At 37.1% G+C, this 19,761-nt stretch overlaps 1 protein-coding gene across 2 annotated transcripts in view; it reads left to right on the top strand.

Moving 5' to 3' along the window:
- slc16a4 (solute carrier family 16 member 4) overlaps window positions 1-19,761 on the top strand; it is a 34,545-nt gene that overhangs the window by 9,888 nt on the left and 4,896 nt on the right. For both annotated transcript variants that reach the window (XM_056463624.1, XM_056463623.1), the window contains 6 exons: window positions 863-995; window positions 1,099-1,231; window positions 1,306-1,449; window positions 1,523-1,684; window positions 3,027-3,584; window positions 13,588-13,799. In XM_056463624.1, coding sequence (XP_056319599.1) covers window positions 863-995; window positions 1,099-1,231; window positions 1,306-1,449; window positions 1,523-1,684; window positions 3,027-3,584; window positions 13,588-13,799 — 1,342 coding nt within the window. The remainder of the gene's footprint in view (window positions 1-862; window positions 996-1,098; window positions 1,232-1,305; window positions 1,450-1,522; window positions 1,685-3,026; window positions 3,585-13,587; window positions 13,800-19,761) is intronic.

The raw sequence follows: 19,761 nt of genomic DNA, 5'->3' as shown, positions 1-19,761 counted from the left end.
GTGAGATTGGCTGGTTTCAGAAGGTAAAGAGTACTATATTTATCAAAATGGCCCCTTTCAAGGAAACTCCAAACACTCAACACCCATATTTGCAATACCTCCAGGCAGATATTTCAGGCATACCAAGACCAAGTACAGTCTCTAAGTGAAGAAATGGTGAAATCAAAAATACATCACTCACATTTAAGTGACATACTTCATATCAGTATTAAAATCTGACATGATCATCAGTATCAAATCATACTAAAGTAATAATCACACAAGAATTCATTTAAGTCTAACCAAACCTGTCAAAACAAAACTTTCTCATAAATGTTGTTTCTAATGCTGAAATAACATTTAAATTGTTGCTGTGGTGTGATGATTTCAGTTACAATTTATCTTATTTATCTTATTCAGAATTCTGTGTCTTTCTTCCATTTAAAATAATGGGCATCAAAACAAAACAAATATCACAAAAAATAAATCAATGTTTGACAAGATTTGATTTTGGATGGTTGGGGTTAAGTATTGATCAATCTTTTTTTCAATATTTTTTCATCGCAACAGCCAAAAATACAGTGTATGGGTCAAAGTAATTTTTTTATGCCAAAAATCATTAGAATATCAAATAATGCAAATAATTCTAATATCATAATTTAGTCAAATTTAAAGGTTTTCTCAGTATTTCCTTTTTTTTCCATGAATGCTTCCAGGTTTTCAAATAGCTGCATCTCGACCATATCCTAATATAGTATATGTCAATACAAAGCTTATTAATTTGTGATCCATAAATCTCAAAAAAAAAAAAATCACACTTATGACTGGTTTTGTGGTCCAGGATCACATTTGTTAATGTTAAATAAATGCTGTGATGTTTCAGTGATGGCAAGACTGCCAAAACCCCATGCTCTGAGCTAAAAGCTAAGGTCATGAAGAAGGAAAAGAAGAAGGTTGTGTTTGTGGAGCCACCAGATGGCGGTTGGGGTTGGATGGTGGTTCTGCATTGTTTCCTGGTATGTCATGAGTCCTGCAGTTACAGACTTTGATTTAAAGCTTGTTTGCTGTGATACAACTCCATCGATCTGAACTGAACTGAACTCTGCCGTGTCTTTTCAGGTGAATGTGCTGGTTATGGGTACACTGAAGAGCTTTGGGATCTTCTTCGTGGCTCTGCAGGATGAATTTGGAGGGTCATCTGAGAGCATCAGCTGGATTGGATCCATCATGTCCAGCCTCAGGCTTTCCGGAGGTATGGTCAATATAAACAGCCATCTTTGATCAACATGATTGGTTGTGACCTCAATTTTGTTTGTGACCCGTTAGGTCCATTGGCTTCAGTGGCCTGTACAAAGCTGGGGAACAGAGTTACCTCCATAGTAGGGGCGCTTTTTGTTAGCGCTGGCTTTCTGTTCAGTATATTTGCCACCAGCGTGACTTACCTTTACATTACTATGGGGTTAGTTGTTGGTGAGTATCGGATTTTAAATGTTGATTCTAAGATTATTATGCAAAAAGTCATCCACAAACTTGATTTTTCCAGGTCTCGGGTTTGCTCTTCTTTATCAGGCCACATCTGTTGTAATAGTGACCTATTTCCGAAAGAGGCTGGCAACAGCATATTCTATTGGACGGTCTGGCATGGGTCTGACCTTTGCCCTCGCTCCATTCACTCAGCTGCTTTTGGATCAGTATGCTTGGCAGGGTAATTGGCATTCAACTACATTACTGTAAAAAAATTTATATCAGTATACATTTATATCTAATAATCATGTTTGTTTGTTTTTTGTCAAATATGTATCAAAGTTATTTCAAGCACTGAAACAATTAAAATAAAAAAACGTAAAAATGTAACACTTTTATTTTGTTATTTTCTTGTTGTTTTTGATGGTTTATTAAAAGACTCCTTAAAAGAATTTAAGGATCATAGCTCAGCCCCAAAATGTTCTTCTTAATATATTAATTAGTTTTAAGCATTTTAAATATAATAAATTTTGTATAAAGATTTATTCTATTATATATTTGAAAAATAAGATGCTAGCTTAATGCCGAGTTCAGACTGCATGATTTTAACCCCGATTTTGACTCGACGACGGGTTTGGAAAAATCGATGACAAATGCCAGAAATCACAGGATAATCAGGGCTTGTTCAAGCGACTAACACAGTGTGAACTATGAAAGACGCGATCTGAGAGAATCGACGATGAGTCACTGAGATATTTGGCATGCTAAATATCTGAACCTGTCGGCGATTCAAATCATGCCATGTGAAATGTGTTCTGATTGAAAATAACATCGGCGATCACATACAGCCAATAAGAGAGCAGCATCTATTAGTATGGGTATCTGCAGGCCAGCAGGATGTTGGGAAAGAAGTTAAAAGCACTTCTTTTCAGTCTACTTGAACTCAAAAAAATTTTCACTTGTATCTGAGCAATATCACAACAGGCTCGAAAAAGAAATAAGTTAAGGAGAAATTACTAATTTCCTTCAAAATCTAGGTGAGCAAAATAAGTACATGTTCTACTCCACTAAAGGCTTCTTTCTCATTATGTAGTTAATAACAAAAGATATTCTACGTGACATTGTTTCCATGTCACTTCTCGCACGTGTTTGGTTGTGAGACGTAGTTCGCGGATCGAGACGAAGTTGTCGGTGATTCTTCCTATTGTAAAGTCATGCAGTGTGAAACCCCTGATCACCGATCCATTTTACAATGTAAACAAAGCAGCGAGGAAACGCTACCCCAGATAGTCATGCAGTGTGAAAACAGCTGTGACGCCACTACTTTGAAAATCCTGCAGTCTGAACTCGACATAAGTGTAAAGTTTGCAAAAATCTGTTGTGCCAAACAACAGTGGAGCGTAAATGAACTATAAATCTAATTTAACATTTTTAAAATATTTTTTTATAATAAAATTGCAATTTTGAGTTTATGAATGTATAATTTAAAAATGCCAGGGAGATGCATAAATATCAAAGTAACAAAAAAAATATCTAGAATAAAAATATCATTATTGTCACTAACATTTCTGTTCTGTATTTAGGAGCACTGCTGATTTTGGGAGGTCTGATGCTGAACCTGGTGGCTTCTGGGATGCTTCTGCGGCCCGTTAACGTTAGACCTCCAGCTTCACCCATTTCAAACTCCACCATTCATAAAACTGAGAAAGATCCTCTCAAAAACAATATGAACGGCAACACGCCAGTAGCCAATGGCACTTCCAAAACAGACAGCTCACCCCCCACGCTTATAATAGAAAACCCCGTTCACGAGCAGAACTCTCTCCCACACCTGGATCTCAAAAAACCCATTCAGAATGGAGTGAACGGAACGGACAGCAGCCAAACTAAACCTTCCCCCGAGATGAATGGGGTTTCTCCAGTGGATTCATTACTTGAGAACGGCAGAAGAGAAAATGTGCCTGAAAACCCCCCAAAAGTGCTGGACTTCTCTCTGTTGAAGAACCCTTTCTTTTGTATCTACACCTGGTCTGTGGTCTTCAGTCAGCTGGCCTATTTCATCCCTTATTTCCATTTGTCTGCGAGAGCCCGGAATCTAGGAATCGACCCCATGGATGCTTCCTTCATCATCTCTGTGGCTGGTGAGTCCTATTATGTAACCCTAGAGTCATGTTTTTGCACCGTCATCCCTTTGAAATATTAAGTGCTTTTAGTAGAATTCATCTTGCATTAGTACTGTAATCATTTGTGATTACATTTAACAAGTTACCTATTTCGAGCGTGCTGTACTCAGACTCAGCATGTTTGTTAGTGTTGTCCTCTGTCTGCAAGCGTACTCTAGTAATGCGTAACAGCAGAAGAAATCAATAAGCTGTAAGCCCTGCTGAGCTATGCTGTGGAAAACGGAAAGACGAAAGGCAGCATAATGACAGTGGACGGTCTGAAATAGATGCTGCTTTTTTTCTCTGGTTTCATCAATGCTGTATTCCAGGAAAGCCATTATGTTGTACCTGAGAGACGCATTACGGCCATTGTGCTTCGTAGCAAGATGTGATCTAAGACGGGCTTTAACGGGTTGATACAAAAACGCAGCCAAGTTCGCATTAATTATTTGTGAGCATTTTAAAATCTGCAGTGTTATGCAATGAGTGCTCTTACATAAAAAATGAACTTTGGCCCAGTGGCTAAAACTAGAGGGTGTCCCATCAATAATGCCCCACTGAATGAATGAATGAGACGTTTATTCCAATGTGTTATTTATTTAAAAAATAGTTATTAATTCTTTAAACCAAAATATCTAATTATTCATATATTATTTCTATGTAGAACTTAGAAACCCTTATGTGCGACACCAGTGGTTGTCAAGTGAACTGCAGCCTAAAACCCTATTGCTCATTCTCACTTGTGCACATGTAATGTACAAGAGAGAGACTCAGTGTTACTGATATACTCATGTTCTTTGTTGTAAGTACCATCCAGACACTTTCCACACTGCTGAGAACAACTTTAAGATGAATACGTAATTATACTTCGTTTCTCTAGTTAAGGAAGTAAACATGACAAATTGGCTGTGGCCTAAAATTAGAAGCTGTGTCTAGAAATAAATTGCTGCAGATTTCACACTACTTACTCACATTATTTATTGATTTGTTTGTTTACAATTTTTCAAAAGCATTAACAAAGAAACAGGAAGTAACTTAAATTTTAGGTATAAACAGAGGTCAGAGCTCCAAGTGGGTGGGATTTCAGCTCCAAGTGAGCTGTACAAAACTGAGTTTTCATTTATTTAATGTCCATGACACATTGTATGATAAGGTGTCATGTGGTTTACACCTCCCACAAGGCCAACGATAACACCAAGCAGTCACAAAAACCACTGCTCATGGACACACTGTGTCTGCCGTACCTTGCAGATAAAGCTCACCACAGATTTTGACTGTAGAATGTTACGTATCAGAGACTCAACCATCAAGGATGATCTCCTTGAAAACAGCCAGGACAACATATTTCAGCAACCAATAACACCAGACACAGCCTCTCTTTTACCTTGTACATGACACATATGTATGATAAGTATGACACGTATGTACAACATGTGTCCAGTATTGTGCTTTATGAATGTCTACACTTAATTCAATCCTAAACCCTACCTCACAATAACCTATTGTGTTTTATTAACGTCTACACCAACCCCAACCCTAATCCCAACCTCACAGTAACCTGTTGTGTTTTATTAATGTCTACACCTACCTCAACTCTAAACACAACCTCACAGTAACCTGATGTGTTTTATTAACGTCTACACCAACCCTAAGCCTAATCCCAACCTCACAGTAACCTGATGAGTTTTATTAATGTCTACACCTACCCCAACTCTAAACCCAACCTCACAGTAACCTGATGTGTTTTATTAATGTCTACACCTACCCCAACCCTAAACTCAACCTCACAGTAACCTGTTGTGTTTTATTAACATCTACACCCACCCCAGTCCTAATCCCAACCTCACAGTAACTGGTTGTGTTTTATTAACGTCTACACCTACCCCAACTCTAAACTTCAATTCAATTCAATTAAATTCACCTTTATTTGTATAGCGCTTATACAATGTAGATTGTGTCAAAGCAGCTTCACATAAAATGTCACAGTAAATAGGAACAGTGTAGTTCAGTTTGTAGTGTTTAAGTTCAGTTCAGTTTAGCTCAGTTCAGTGTGGTTTAATAATCACTACTGAGAGTCCAAATACTGAAGAGCAAATCCAACGATGCGCAGCTCTACAGATCCCGAACCATGCAAGCCAGTGGCGACAGCGGAGAGGGAAAAAAAACTTCACTAAAGGCGGAAGTGAAGAAAAAAAAACCTTGAGAGAAACCAGGCTCAGTTGGGCACGACCATTTTAATTTCTCCGCTGGCCAAACGTCTTGTGCAGAGCTGCAGTCTCAGTGGCGGAGGCTGGAAGCTGGCCTCAGCGAAGACTCGTCTGTCTCTGGAGCGTCACAGGAATCAGTCTCATGTTCTCCCCTTTTCCATGACCATCACAGTAGCTGCTCAGGATTCGGCCAGGTCCAGGATATAAAAAACCTTGGGATCATCTCGTCGTTGGTCTTGGATCGAATCAGTGACTCTGCATAGTCTGAGGGCCTCGGGAAGAGTATCCCCTGGTGGAAATGGAGAATAAAGAAAATAATTAGCGTAGCTGATGTTCACAGTGTATATCAACAAGATGCATAACCTGTGTGGAAGCCCCCTAAGTGGTGCACTAAATGTATGCTTTACTGAACAGATAGGTCTTTAATCTAGTTTTGAATTGGGAGAGTGTGTCTGAGCCTCGGACGTTATCAGGAAGGCTATTCCAGAGTTTAGGAGCTATAAATGAGAAGGCTCGACCTCCTTTACTCGACTTTGCTATTCTAGGTACTACCAGAAGCCCTGTGTTTTGAGACCTTAAAGAGCGAGTTGGATTGTAGCGAGACAGAAGATTGGTTAGATAAACAGGAGCTAGATTATTTAAAGCTTTATATGTAAGAAGCAATATTTTAAATTCAATACGAAACTTAACAGGCAGCCAGTGTAAGGAGGATAAAATTGGGGTGATGTGATCAAATTTTCTAGACCTGGTAAGAACTCTGGCAGCTGCATTTTGTACTAATTGAAGTTTGTTAATAGAGGATGCTGGGCAGCCAGCAAACAGAGCATTACAGTAGTCCAGCCTAGAAGTCATAAAAGCATGGACTAGCTTTTCTGCATCTGAGATGGATAGCATGCTTCGTAACTTAGCAATATTTCTCAGATGAAAGAAAGCAGTTTTTGTGACATTGGATAAATGATTTTTAAAAGTTAAATTGCTGTCTAATATGACACCCAGATCTTTTATAGTAGAGCTAAGACTAACTTTATATCCCTCTAATTGTAGGTCGAGTTGTGAAATCTGTTGTGTACAGGGTTTAGGCCCAATAAGTAATAATTCTGTTTTGTCTGAGTTTAAGAGAAGATAATTGTTGGTCATCCAGTCTTTAACATCTTTAATACACTCAGTTAGCTTGGACATTTTAGACGTCTCGTCAGGTTTAGTTGAAATATATAATTGAGTATCATCTGCATAGCAGTGAAAGCTGATCCCATGTCTTCTAATAATGTCTCCCAGGGGTAGCATGTATATTGTAAACAGCAAAGGGCCTAAAACTGATCCTTGAGGCACCCCGTATTTTACTGGGCTGATTTGTGAAGGCTGTCCATTAATATTCACAAACTGGTAACGGTCAGATAAGTATGACTTAAACCATTGTAGGGCCTGTCCCTAGACACCTGTAGACTTTAAGCGATTAATAAGGATACCATGGTCAATGGTGTCAAATGCCGCACTAAGATCGAGTAGAACTAATAGCGAGATGCACCCTTGGTCAGCAGCTAAGAGTAAATCGTTGGTTATTTTCACTAATGCAGTTTCTGTACTGTGATAAGCTCTGAAACCTGACTGAAACACTTCAAAAACACTTAAAAAAAAAACCAACCTCACAGTAACCTGATGTGTTTTATTAACGTCTACACCAACCCCAACTCTAAACCCAACCTCACAGTAACCTGATGTGTTTTATTAATGTCTACACCTACCCCAGCCCTAATCCCAACCTCATAGTAACCTGTTGTGTTTTATTAATGTCTACTCCACCTACACCACCTAAACCCAGTGATGTTAGTGCCTTCCACTTGGAGGTCACCTAACCTACTTGCTGTGTAATACCTCCCTCCTGGAGGTCTCTGGGCTGCAGCAATACCTACTTGCATTTGGTTAGACTTAAAGTCCCCAAGAAATCAAAACTAACCATATTGATTTTGTTAGCTCACATTGCCAGTTTTGTGGTGAACAAATCATTTGTGCATGTCAAAGGAAAAACCTCTAATCTTTAATTTAAATCTGAAATTGCACTTCCTGTTAGTTTTCAATTAAATAATGGGCCTGGCTAACATACTTAACCGCGCCCCTCCAACTGTCAGTTTTGACAACAAACAGAAATGGTGAGCAAGAGGAGTCCGTTAGATTGTAATAACTCTCCCCAAACCCTTTTCCCCATCTTTCTGAATTAAATGGCTACTTTACTACATCCAATTGCCACTCCCATTGTTTTCTCATTTAATACTCCGTTTCTCTAGGAACTGCGTCACAATTCTAAAAAATGACGATACAGCATCCGGTTCATGAGGACTTTAAATTAATTTTTGTGCGATTACTATTTTAGTATGATTCATTTGAATAAGCGTGAACTCTGTCCACCAAACAAGTGAAGCGAAATCTCTGAAATGAACTCTGATATTGGTTAAATTAAATATGAATTTAACATGGACCAAAGACTAAATGAACCAAAAACAGGTCATGATGTCATCATATGTGATCATAAACAGGGCAGAGGATACCGGATTTTATCATATAATTCAATACAGATTTCCTTAGTGATGGACAAATTCCTTGCCCAATTTTTAACATCTCTACTGTGTCACAAAAATTAACACACAGCATTATTTTCAATATTTGGGGAGTTCCACCACAAAATATACATTAGTAAAGCTTCTTTTAAGGTTTGATTATAAAAAGGACAATATTATGTAATAAACATATTGGTTTCTTACTTTAGTCTATATTTAGTCAGAAAACTAAATTGCAAAAGTGTATGGAACATCTAAACAGACGTGGTGGTGGGAGAAATACAAGAAGGGAAAGAAAACACTTTTTTTATTTCTGTTGTTGCATTCTCTTGCAAAGGTTTTGTGTTTGTTTTACCCTGGGAAACTTTGCGTTTGCTCACAAAACCTTTGCGTTCTTAGCAAACATGTTTGCATTGGCTTGCAAAAAATTTTAAATTTTTTCACAAATGTTTTGGCGTTCCTTTACAAAATCAGCTGAGTTCATTAAACCATTGCTGTTCTATTTTATTACATTTATGGGGTTTTAACCTTTATATTTAGATAGGACAGTGAAGAAGGAGACAGGAATACGTGGGCAGCAGAGAGAGAGAGAGAGAGAGAGAGAGAGAGAGAGAGAGAGAGAGAGAGAGAGAGAGAGGGAAAGCATCGGCAAAGGACCTCTATCCAGGAATCGAACTCGGGTTGCCTTGAGCACATCAGTGCTATATGTGTAAAAAACTTGATTGAGAGCTCTGTGTGTTCCCTGTGGAGCAATTTGTAGTTGTCCAATGCATTAAGAAAGTGATATTAAGAGCCCCTATTTTGCATTATAAAAAGGCCATATTTTGGTTTTGGGGGTCTCCAACAACAGGCAAATATGAGTATATGTGAAGAGTATATGTGTGAGCCCAATGAAGAAGTGCTTTTAAGCAATGCAGTTAAACACCAGCAAATACTCTTTTCTTAACCATATTCTTAACAATAACCCCACGTAATGACAACGGCACACATTCAATATTAATCCACACAGTGGCAAAAGTTGAACTATTTTTAAAATTGACCGTGTCACACGTGTGAGGAACAGCTGATGGTGGCCATATCAAAGACAAACAGCAGAGTATTGTGAGTTCAGAAACGCATTTAAATCGGTATATGAAGAAGCACACGCTGTGTTTTCAACGTTTGGACGTAATACAGTACAAGCACTGATCTATAATAGATAAGTGATTACAAGCTGAGAGGAGCGATTACAAGTAACAACACACAACTAAATACATATTTTGCTAACTACAGAAAACAACGCAACCATTTTAATCACACTTACAGCTTGTGTAAGAAGGAGAAACACTTACAGGATTTGGTGAAAGAAGAAACTGGTCCATACAAACTGTGCAACAGTTACTGACAAAGCCCTATACATTAATAGTCTTTGCTGCTACTTTTGCTGTTCCTTTAATAACGAACGACTGGCAAATGCCACGTTACAATGTAGGTCATTGTATTAATCATCAGAAAAATGACAGGAACAAACACAGCACATTGTATACTGTGGTATTTTTGTGAAACATTAACCCTTTATTCCAAACAGCTGCATCTCTGGCCATCTTTCAGTGATGGTAAACTTCACGTCATGATCAATTTCATGATCCCTTGCGCTCCGCTAGTGTTTGAAGGGAACGGTGTGTTCATGTGTTAAGGGATCCGGCACTTCATATTTGGCGATGTTGCGTATCAACGTCAATGCGAACAAGCAAAAGATCCGAAACAAATCATTCATTCGACTTTGAGTTGACTCTTTCCTTGAAGAATCAATCATTTTAAACACGGTGCACTATTCGATTTAAAACCTCAGCTGTATGTTTTCATTCACTTAGAGCTGTGTTGCACACTGCATGGAAGCTCATTTTCAAAAACCCATAATATAGGCTCTTTAAAAAGCTTGGCAAGAGAAATATTGTTCATTGACTTCTAAAGGTTTTTCACCACCATGTCCTTTTAGGGGTCCATACAAATGCATGATGGATTTCCAAGATGCACTTTTTAGTGTTTACACACCACACGCAACATTGATAGCGTAGAAGAGCGCGAAAGTATGCAAATTGGGAAACACCTCAAACATTCCAAAGCTCCCCTTCCTCCTCCCACCTGCAGTCTGAGGGCTGTTTTCACATTGGTCAGAGTGAGCAGAAAACTAAAGCTCTGCTCCTCGTGGCAGGTCACTCGCTGAGCCAAGTCGCTAAGCAACAGTCCAAGTAGCCGCCGTGAGGCTTGGTGCTTCTGTGCCCAGTTCTGAAGTGCCTGACAATGTGTCGCCGCCACTGAGGCAGCAATGTGGACAAAAGAGTGCGGGGAGACCAGCCAAACACGTTTTGTGTTTTAATGAGCTGGTAGCGATCGGACACGCATTTGGGCACTCTGTACGTCAGTGAGGGCCTATTGTAGGTCTTTGATGTAGTGGGGACACTGCATTCGTCCAGTTCTTTTGTGTCCACTGAGTGAAGTGCACAAAGACACAAACACCTGTCACATGCCCGATTACCCGGGTGGAAGTCCTCCTGTATTCCTCAGAGTTTTGTGGACCTCCATTTTACTGCTTTTTGTCACTGAGATTCATTGTGCAAACGCTTGACAGGAACAGCTGTAAACTCAATGGCCCTGCTGGGATTTAAACACACAAACAATGTGAAAAATGTCTTCGGGTCCAAGCGAGGCACCCCAGGACCTCACCTTTAGTGGCACACCGAGGACATGCAAACATGGAGCAGCTGTTTTGTCTTATGTCTGGCCAGCAATAAATGACCCCCACATGTGCATCAGTTCTACATGAGCCGGACACTATGATGAATCATGCTAACAGCTCTGTAAATCCATGGCACTTTATGAAGGAATTACAGACTATATGTGATGCTACAGTATGTGTTGTGTCCACCAGGCTGCATGTGAGCAGTGGGTGTCGCATTCTGGATCTGTTGCATATGTCTGAATATGCAATAGTGCTGCCTCAGATCTTCATACTGGACTGTTTAATAAAGCTTTGCTGCGAATAGACACGCAGTCAGAACTGTGGCACAGATAGCAAATACAAACCAGCACTGAACACTTTGTACGACACATCATGGTTGTGGCTTTTATCGTAGAAAATGTTCCTGTGATGTCACTAAATTATAAATAGATTGCAGAGGGTTTATGTGAGGTAGATTTGCTTGTATTTTCATGTTGCTAAAGTTAGAATTACAGAGCCCTTCACACCAGTTTAATGTTTCTGAGATTTTGATTATTGTTAAAAGAGGTCTCGTATGCAGGGGCAGACAACTCCAGGTATGCCATATTTTTATATATATATATATATATATATATATATATATATATATATATATAGATCTATATATATATATATATATATATATATATATATATATATATATATATATATATATATATATATATATATATATTTAAATTCATAAATAAATAAAAAAAAACAAGTTCACAAACTTTGCAGGGGTGTCCAAACTCCGTCCTTGTCTCAACACACCTACACAGATGTTTCTATAAAACCTAGTAAGAGCTTAATTAGCTAGCCCATGTGTGTCTGACTGGGGCTGGAACTAAACTTTACAGGTCGTCAGCCCTCCAGTACCGAGTTTTGTCACCCAATTTAGATTTTAATAGTAATAATAAAAATAAAAAATGTAAACAAATTTAATCAAACAAAGATTAATCAAACTAATCTTTTCACTATTCTTCATTTGAATTGAGTAATCGCTGTTTGTGAATCGGTGGCCATTAATGTTCGATGGGAAATGTTAGTTGAACAGGAAATGTTACTTGAATGATTACATTTAAAACAGAGGAGAAGCAGACCGGTTTGACTGTACCAGCGAAATTGTGTGCACGCTTGCTGTGCTAAAACATTTGCCATCGATATAAAGAGGAATGATCAGCTCTTAAGGCTGCAGGTGTGACAGATGGCTGTGTGGCAATGTGCCGCCTTTGAGTGCTTTGAGGCTAGGGAGAGACCGATGACATCACCCGCAGCTCATTGCGAAGAGTAACGCTAGTTACGAGTCTCCAGTAACACCTAAAAATATTTTCTAGTCGCTTTTTTTAATTTTGTGCTAGGGGGGCCTGAAAAGTCGCTAAGCTGGCAACACTGGTTGGCAATAACATTAGTGTCTTTGATTGAAGCGCTCACACCTCGCACATGTGCAGTGCGGATGGAATGTTATTAACGGGGGCCCCTGGTTTTGAAAATTAGCAATACTGTTAAAATCTTAGCAGTTCTAGACAGATTTTACAACAAATGATGAGCTATGTGATTATTATAGGGTTCTTGGCATGGGTTTTGGCCCCCTAATTCCCCGGGGCCCTAATCGGCTGCTTACCTCGCTTATTGGTTAAGTCCTCCCCTGTTCATATGCTTACCAGGCTGCAATTATTTAATCAAAAATACAGGAAAAAGAGTAACATTGCAATATAGTTTTTCAATGTAAAACTTCTCTGTTTAGTACATTTTAAAATGTTGTTCATTTCTGTGATAGCAAATCTGAATTTTTAGCATCGTAATAGCAGTTTTTACTGTCACATGATCGTTCAGAAAATCATTCTAATATGCTGATTTGCTATTTGCACTGTTGAAAACAGACTAATGTGCTTTCAAATGAATTCTTCTCCTTTTCATTATTTTCTATTGAGATCAGACATCCGTGAGTAAAAATGTATGCTGAATGTAGCAGAAATTAAAAGCAACACTGACACGCATTAAAGCAGCCTTCTGTATAAATGTGCTGACTTTAGTTATTAGCCTGGTCATCCTTGTAAAGTGGCTTTAATACCATTGTATAAAGCACTATAAAAAAGGTAACTTATGACTATAAATTGCTATGTAAATGAACATGACTTGACTGGAAACTAAAGTTCAGTTTGTGTACAAACATCGACATTGCTATTATCAGATGAATATTAAACTGCTGTTTTCTCACTGTTGAATAAGTTAGTTATATGTTTATTTTGTGATGGAGAAGTGAAATCATTTGTATATTTATCTAAATGCCACTCTCCCTGCTAATATGAGCATGAGGCACTAATTTTTGTGCTCATTTATAAAGATGTACTCATTCATTAATGTTTTTCTAGTTGTGCTCAGTCTACTAGAACTCTGCAACGCTGTATATGAATGAATCGTTGGTAGAATCCAATGCTCAGTTTTCAGTCCATCAGTTCAACAGCTTTTCTCTTTGACAGGTATAACAGAGACGGTGGCTCAGCTTGCATCTGGCTGGGTGACGGACCGGAATCTGGTGCATAAATATCATTATCATAAAGCTTACCTGATCCTGTGCGGTGTGGTCAATCTTCTGTCTCCTCTGGCCACCTCGTACATCTTGCTCATGGTTTACGCTGTCTTTTTTGCCATCTTCTGTGGAGGGTACATGGCTCTCCTGCTTCCTGTGCTGGTGAGTACTGAACATGTGCCATTTTCACAATAAAGAAAATTCTTTCAGAGATCATGAAGAGTTAGAATATGCACATTCAGCATCGCTCAAACGTGATGCCAGTCAGGAGAAAATGATGCCCTATAAAAAGTGATTAGCTGCTTAACTTAACAAAGTGAGTAAACCCATGGCTTTAAAAGTGAGAAGTTGATTTAACTTTAAAAAAAGTGAGTAAACCCATTACCTTGAAAGCATCAAATTGACTTAACTTAAAAAGTGAGTAAACCCATTGCCCTCATAGCATCAAGTTGACTTTACTTAAAAAGTGAGTAAACCCATTACCCTGAAAACATCAAGTTGACTTTACTTAAAAGTGAGTAAACCCATTACCTGAAAACATCAAGTTGACTTTACTTAAAAGTGAGTAAACCCATTACCCTGAAAACATCAAGTTGACTTTACTTAAAAAGTGAGTAAACCCATTACCCTGAAAGCATCAAATTGACTTAACTTAAAAAGTGAGTAAACCCATTGCCCTCATAGCATCAAGTTGACTTTACTTAAAAAGTGAGTAAACCCATTACCCTGAAAACATCAAGTTGACTTTACTTAAAAAGTGAGTAAACCATTACCCTGAAACATCAAGTTGACTTTACTTAAAAGTGAGTAAACCCATTACCCTGAAAACATCAAGTTGACTTTACTTAAAAAGTGAGTAAACCCATTGCCCTCGTAGCATCAAGTTGACTTAACTTAAAAAGTGAGTAAACCCATTGCCTTTAAAGCATTAAGTTGACTTAATTAAAAAAAGAGTAAACCCATTGCCTTGAAAGCATCAAATTGACTTAACTTAAAAAGTGAGTAAACCCATTGCCCTCATAGCATCAAGTTGACTTTACTTAAAAAGTGAGTAAACCCATTACCCTGAAAACATCAAGTTGACTTTACTTAAAAAGTGAGTAAACCCATTACCCTGAAAACATCAAGTTGACTTTACTTAAAAAGTGAGTAAACCCATTACCCTGAAAACATCAAGTTGACTTTACTTAAAAAGTGAGTAAACCCATTACCCTGAAAGCATCAAATTGACTTAACTTAAAAAGTGAGTAAACCCATTGCCCTCATAGCATCAAGTTGACTTTACTTAAAAAGTGAGTAAACCCATTACCCTGAAAACATCAAGTTGACTTTACTTAAAAAGTGAGTAAACCCATTACCCTGAAAACATCAAGTTGACTTTACTTAAAAAGTGAGTAAACCCATTACCCTGAAAACATCAAGTTGACTTTACTTAAAAAGTGAGTAAACCCATTGCCCTCGTAGCATCAAGTTGACTTAACTTAAAAAGTGAGTAAACCCATTGCCTTTAAAGCATTAAGTTGACTTAATTAAAAAAAGAGTAAACCCATTGCCTTGAAAGTATCAAGTTGACTTAACTTAAAAAGTGAGTAAACCCGTTACCTTAAAAGCATCAAGTTGACTTAACTTAAAAAGTGAGTAAACCCATTGTCCTTGTAGCATCAAGCTGACTTAACTTTAACAATGAGTTAACCCATTGCCTTGAAACCATCAAGTTGACTTCACTTAAAAAAGTGAGTAAACCCGTTACCTTGAAAGCATCAAGTTGACTTAACTTAAAAAAGTGAGTAAACAAATTACCTTAAAAGCATCAAGTTGACTTAACTTAAAAAGTGAGTAAACCCATTGCCCTTGTAGCATGAAGTTGACTTAACTTTAAAAAAAGAGTAAACTTGTTACCTTGAAACCATCAAGTTGACTTAACTTAAAAAAAGAGTTAACCCATTACCTTGAAAGCATCAAGTTGACTTTACTTAAAGTGATTTCACATTCTGGATCTGTTGCATATGTCTGAATATGCAATAGTGCTGCCTCAGGTCTTCTCCTGGACTGTTCAATAAAGCTCTGCTGCAAATAGACACACAGTCAGAACTGTGGTACAGATAGCAAATACAAACCAGCACTGAACACTTTTTACATAGCAAATGTTCCTGTGATGTCACTAAATTATAAATAGATTGCAGAGGCTTTACATCAGATGTCAATTAACTAAAAATAAACCTAATAATGTTTTTCATGTTGCTTAAGTTACACCATTTACACCATCCTTTACACCAGTTTAGTGTTTCTGAGATTTGTATTGGTTGAAAGATGTCTCATATGCTTACGAAGCTGCATTTATTTAATTAAAAATACAGGAAAACGAGTAATTTTGCGAAATAGTTTTACAATGTAAACTTCTCTATTAAAACATTGAAAGCATTAAGTTGACTTAACTTTTAAAAGTGAGTTAACCTGTTGCCTTTAAAGCGTCAAGTTGACTTAATTTTATAAAGTGAGTTCACATTTACAATCTGGATCTGTTGTGTATGTCTGAATATTCAATAGTGGTTTAACTAATTGGCTCGGAAGTGACAAGTTTGTACTCTTACACTCAAGCATGGGTCAAATTTCAAAATAGGATTTGGACTTAACACAGGGTATTTCTTTTCCAAAAATCCTTCTTCCATGTTGTAGTTTCACTTTCTTTTTTTTTTTTTAGACTGGCTCTTGATTACGTAACCCAAGGGCGGAAATCTTTATATAGGCAGTTTTCCCGATATAGTGCGTGCATGACCAGTGCAATATTTGTCTGAGAGTGAGTTTAATTTAACCCTTTTTCAAGTAAATTTTAAATATCTCCGCTATATTGAGTTAATTAGAATACATAACTTTTATATTTCCATGGCAATGTGTCTGGTTTATGGCATTACATGCCACAGCCCAACGCACTGCAATGGAGATTAGAGCTGCTGGATTTACAGCACATCGCTAAGCAGAAGTTGCTGGACTTGTGCACTGTTAACTCAGAAGTCTCCACAAACTCAGCTTTTTTATTTTTTTATTTTTTATTTATTTATTTTTTTTTATTAGAAATCTGTAACTTTGAATTTAAAGTGTTTAAAAAAAACACAGATTTTATTATTATTATTAGATTATTATAATTTTTTGTATATATATATATATATATATATATATATATATATATATATATATATATATATATATATATATATATATATATATATATATATATATATATAATTTTTTTTTTTATTATTCTGCAAATGTCCCCTTCCAACACTACTTTTGGTCAATACTCACCGGCCAATTTATTAGGTACACCTGTCCAGCTGCTCATTAATGCAAATTTCTAATCAGCCAATCACATGGCAGCAACTCCCTAGCAAATGGTTCAGGCTGGTGGTAGTGGTGTCCATAACACTTGAGGGATATTTACTTGGCACACTTTGGGCCCATTAGTACCAATTTAGCATCGTTTAAACACATCAGCCTACCTGATTATTGTGGCGTGATGCTGTCATGTCAATATGGACCAAAATCTCTGAGAAATACTTCTAGCACCTTGTTGAATCTATGCCATGAAGGATTAAGGCAGTTCTGAAGGCAAAAGCGGGTCCAACTTTACTAGTAAGGTGTACCTAATAAATAAAGTGGCCAGTGAGTGTAAATTATACATAATATGCCCATACCATAAAAAAATTAAAGCAGAGTGCAAATAGTGCTGTCTGCTGTTTACACTATAAGTGAAAATAGCAGTGTAAATAGGGTTAGATGTTATTTGTACCTACTCCAAATATGGAATTAGAAAAACTCACCTCGGTGTACTGTAATATGTTGTGAAAGCATTATCTAGTATATGCAGAGTACATGAGTCATGACTATCCTAACCTTACCATATTTAAATATTTAACCTGATGATTAGTAAAGGGTGAATGAATGTGTTCTTGGAGGTCCAGAAGGAAAACCACTTGTATGTGTTTTTAAACCCACTTGTAAAGAGTCACGTTTGCGTCATAAAATTAACAATTCATTTTTTTTTATTTAATCTACAGGGTGGGCCATTTATATGGATACACCTTAATAAAAAGGGAATGGTTGGTGATATTAATGTCCTGTTTGTGGCACATTAGTATATGTGAGGGGGCTTGTAAATAACTCATGAAGAATAGTTACATTAAAACCAAGCACACCATTGTTTTTTCTTGTGAAATTCCCAGTAAGTTTATTAAGGTGTATCCATATAAATGGCCCACTCTGTATTAAACATTTGTTAATTGTTTACATTTTAATTATTTTTAATTTATTTTAGCTTTACTTTAAATAAATGCACGTGCAAGCTGAAACCAACAAACAAGAGAGAAGAATGGGCTTGAGAAAAAAGCTGATTGAATAAACTAGATAACCTGTGGTAGAGGAATTGTTTATCTTCTGGCTTATTTTGCAATTCTGTCTGGTTACAGCAGTCAATGGCTGATGGAGCTAGTGTAAACAGCCTTTGCCAATAAGATCATTTATTACAAATAGACACAGATGTTGTGTTTTCTCTGTTAATACATTCAAAAAATGACTTTTGTTGCTTGTTCAAACTACTTATTTAAAAAAAATTGAAACAACACAATTCATAAGGTTTTTTGCATGATAAAGTAATTGTTTTATGTCCAATCCATTTAAATTTGTAAAAACTATTAAGTTAACCTAATCAATTTGTTTTGGAACAACATGAAGGACTTGTGTGGAGCCCAGCATTTTTTACAGTGTACTTTTGGCTCTAAGGGACTTTTCAAAGCTGCCAGATTTACCAGCAGTTTAAATATGTCCTAGGTGTCGTGACCCCAGCTGTGGTCATTAAAAATGCATGTGTGGAACATCAAGGTTTGAACACATAGTGCTACTGAGTACTGCTTCTTTCACTTTCAAGTGCTCTTCTCTCTAGTATTGAGTTCATGTTCTGTAATACTGTGAAGGCCAGTGTAAGTAGAGAGGGATCGACAGGCAGACTGCTCCTCTGGAAGGAATCTTAGGTTTTACCTTTCAAATATTTTTACAACCTATGGAAACATTCTGAGTGAACCAGATAGACCGAGTTAGAGCTTAAAAAGCCCATGGGGGGAAATGGTCTGTTGACAACGCGCAACAGTATTTTAAATAGACATTGCTCAGGCAAAATGTAGCACAAAGCCATTGCTTGTCATTACTTGCAGATGTAAAGTGCAAATCTGCTTTTCTATTAGCCGTTTCAAATCATTTTCATTCTGTACTATGTTGGAAATGTTTAGGTCAAATGAAATATATACACCACTAGTCAAATGATTGTTTTTTTTTTCAACAAATATATAATAAATAAGTAAATTATATAATAAAACTTTACTGTTCCAATCAAATATGACATTACAGTTTTATTTTGTTGCAAAAATGGTTGCATTTAAATATAATTGATGTTATTGTGGTGGCTCGAGAAAGCCAACATACTGTTATACTACATAAACTTAATATTTTTCTTCTTCTGAGACTAATTTCTATATGCATCTCCTCCTAAACCAATCATACTACAACCACCAAACTAACAACAAACCCCCAAACCGGTTTGACTCGGGTTGCTATATCTTTTCCAACTGATTTAACTTACGGTTTTTCTAAAAACTGACCTGGAAAATGTGGAAAAATCCCATTGACTTAACAATACACCAAATTTTGTCACCTCCTAACTTTGCGACAGATCGTCATACAGACTTAAGTTTGGGCTCATTTAATTCAGACTACCAATCTGCCAATCACTGATCACCTTTAAACTTTTAAGCCACACCCTAGCAACCACTTACGGCTAACACTTACTAACAACATACCAATCCATGCTAACAATATACTTCGCAACCTTAGCAACAACCTAGAGCACCCTAGCAACACCTTAGTAACCACTCAGAACACCCTAGCAATGCCTTAGCAAGAAACATGTAACTCCATACTAGAAACATGCTAACATACATGTGCTTATCAATCACAACTGTTTCAAACTTCTTAAACTACTTCAATGATTTAAACTTTAAAACTACTTCAAACTTTCAGACGAGGCTTTCTCAAGCCACTATAAAGTTTGTCTACAAACTTTACCTTTCTCGTTGAT

Source organism: Danio aesculapii, chromosome 8 (genome assembly GCF_903798145.1).
Source record: "Danio aesculapii chromosome 8, fDanAes4.1, whole genome shotgun sequence".
Classification (NCBI taxonomy): domain Eukaryota; kingdom Metazoa; phylum Chordata; class Actinopteri; order Cypriniformes; family Danionidae; genus Danio; species Danio aesculapii.
The sequence above is the reverse complement of the archived record's forward strand: the minus strand, read 5'-3'. Positions and strand labels throughout refer to the sequence as shown.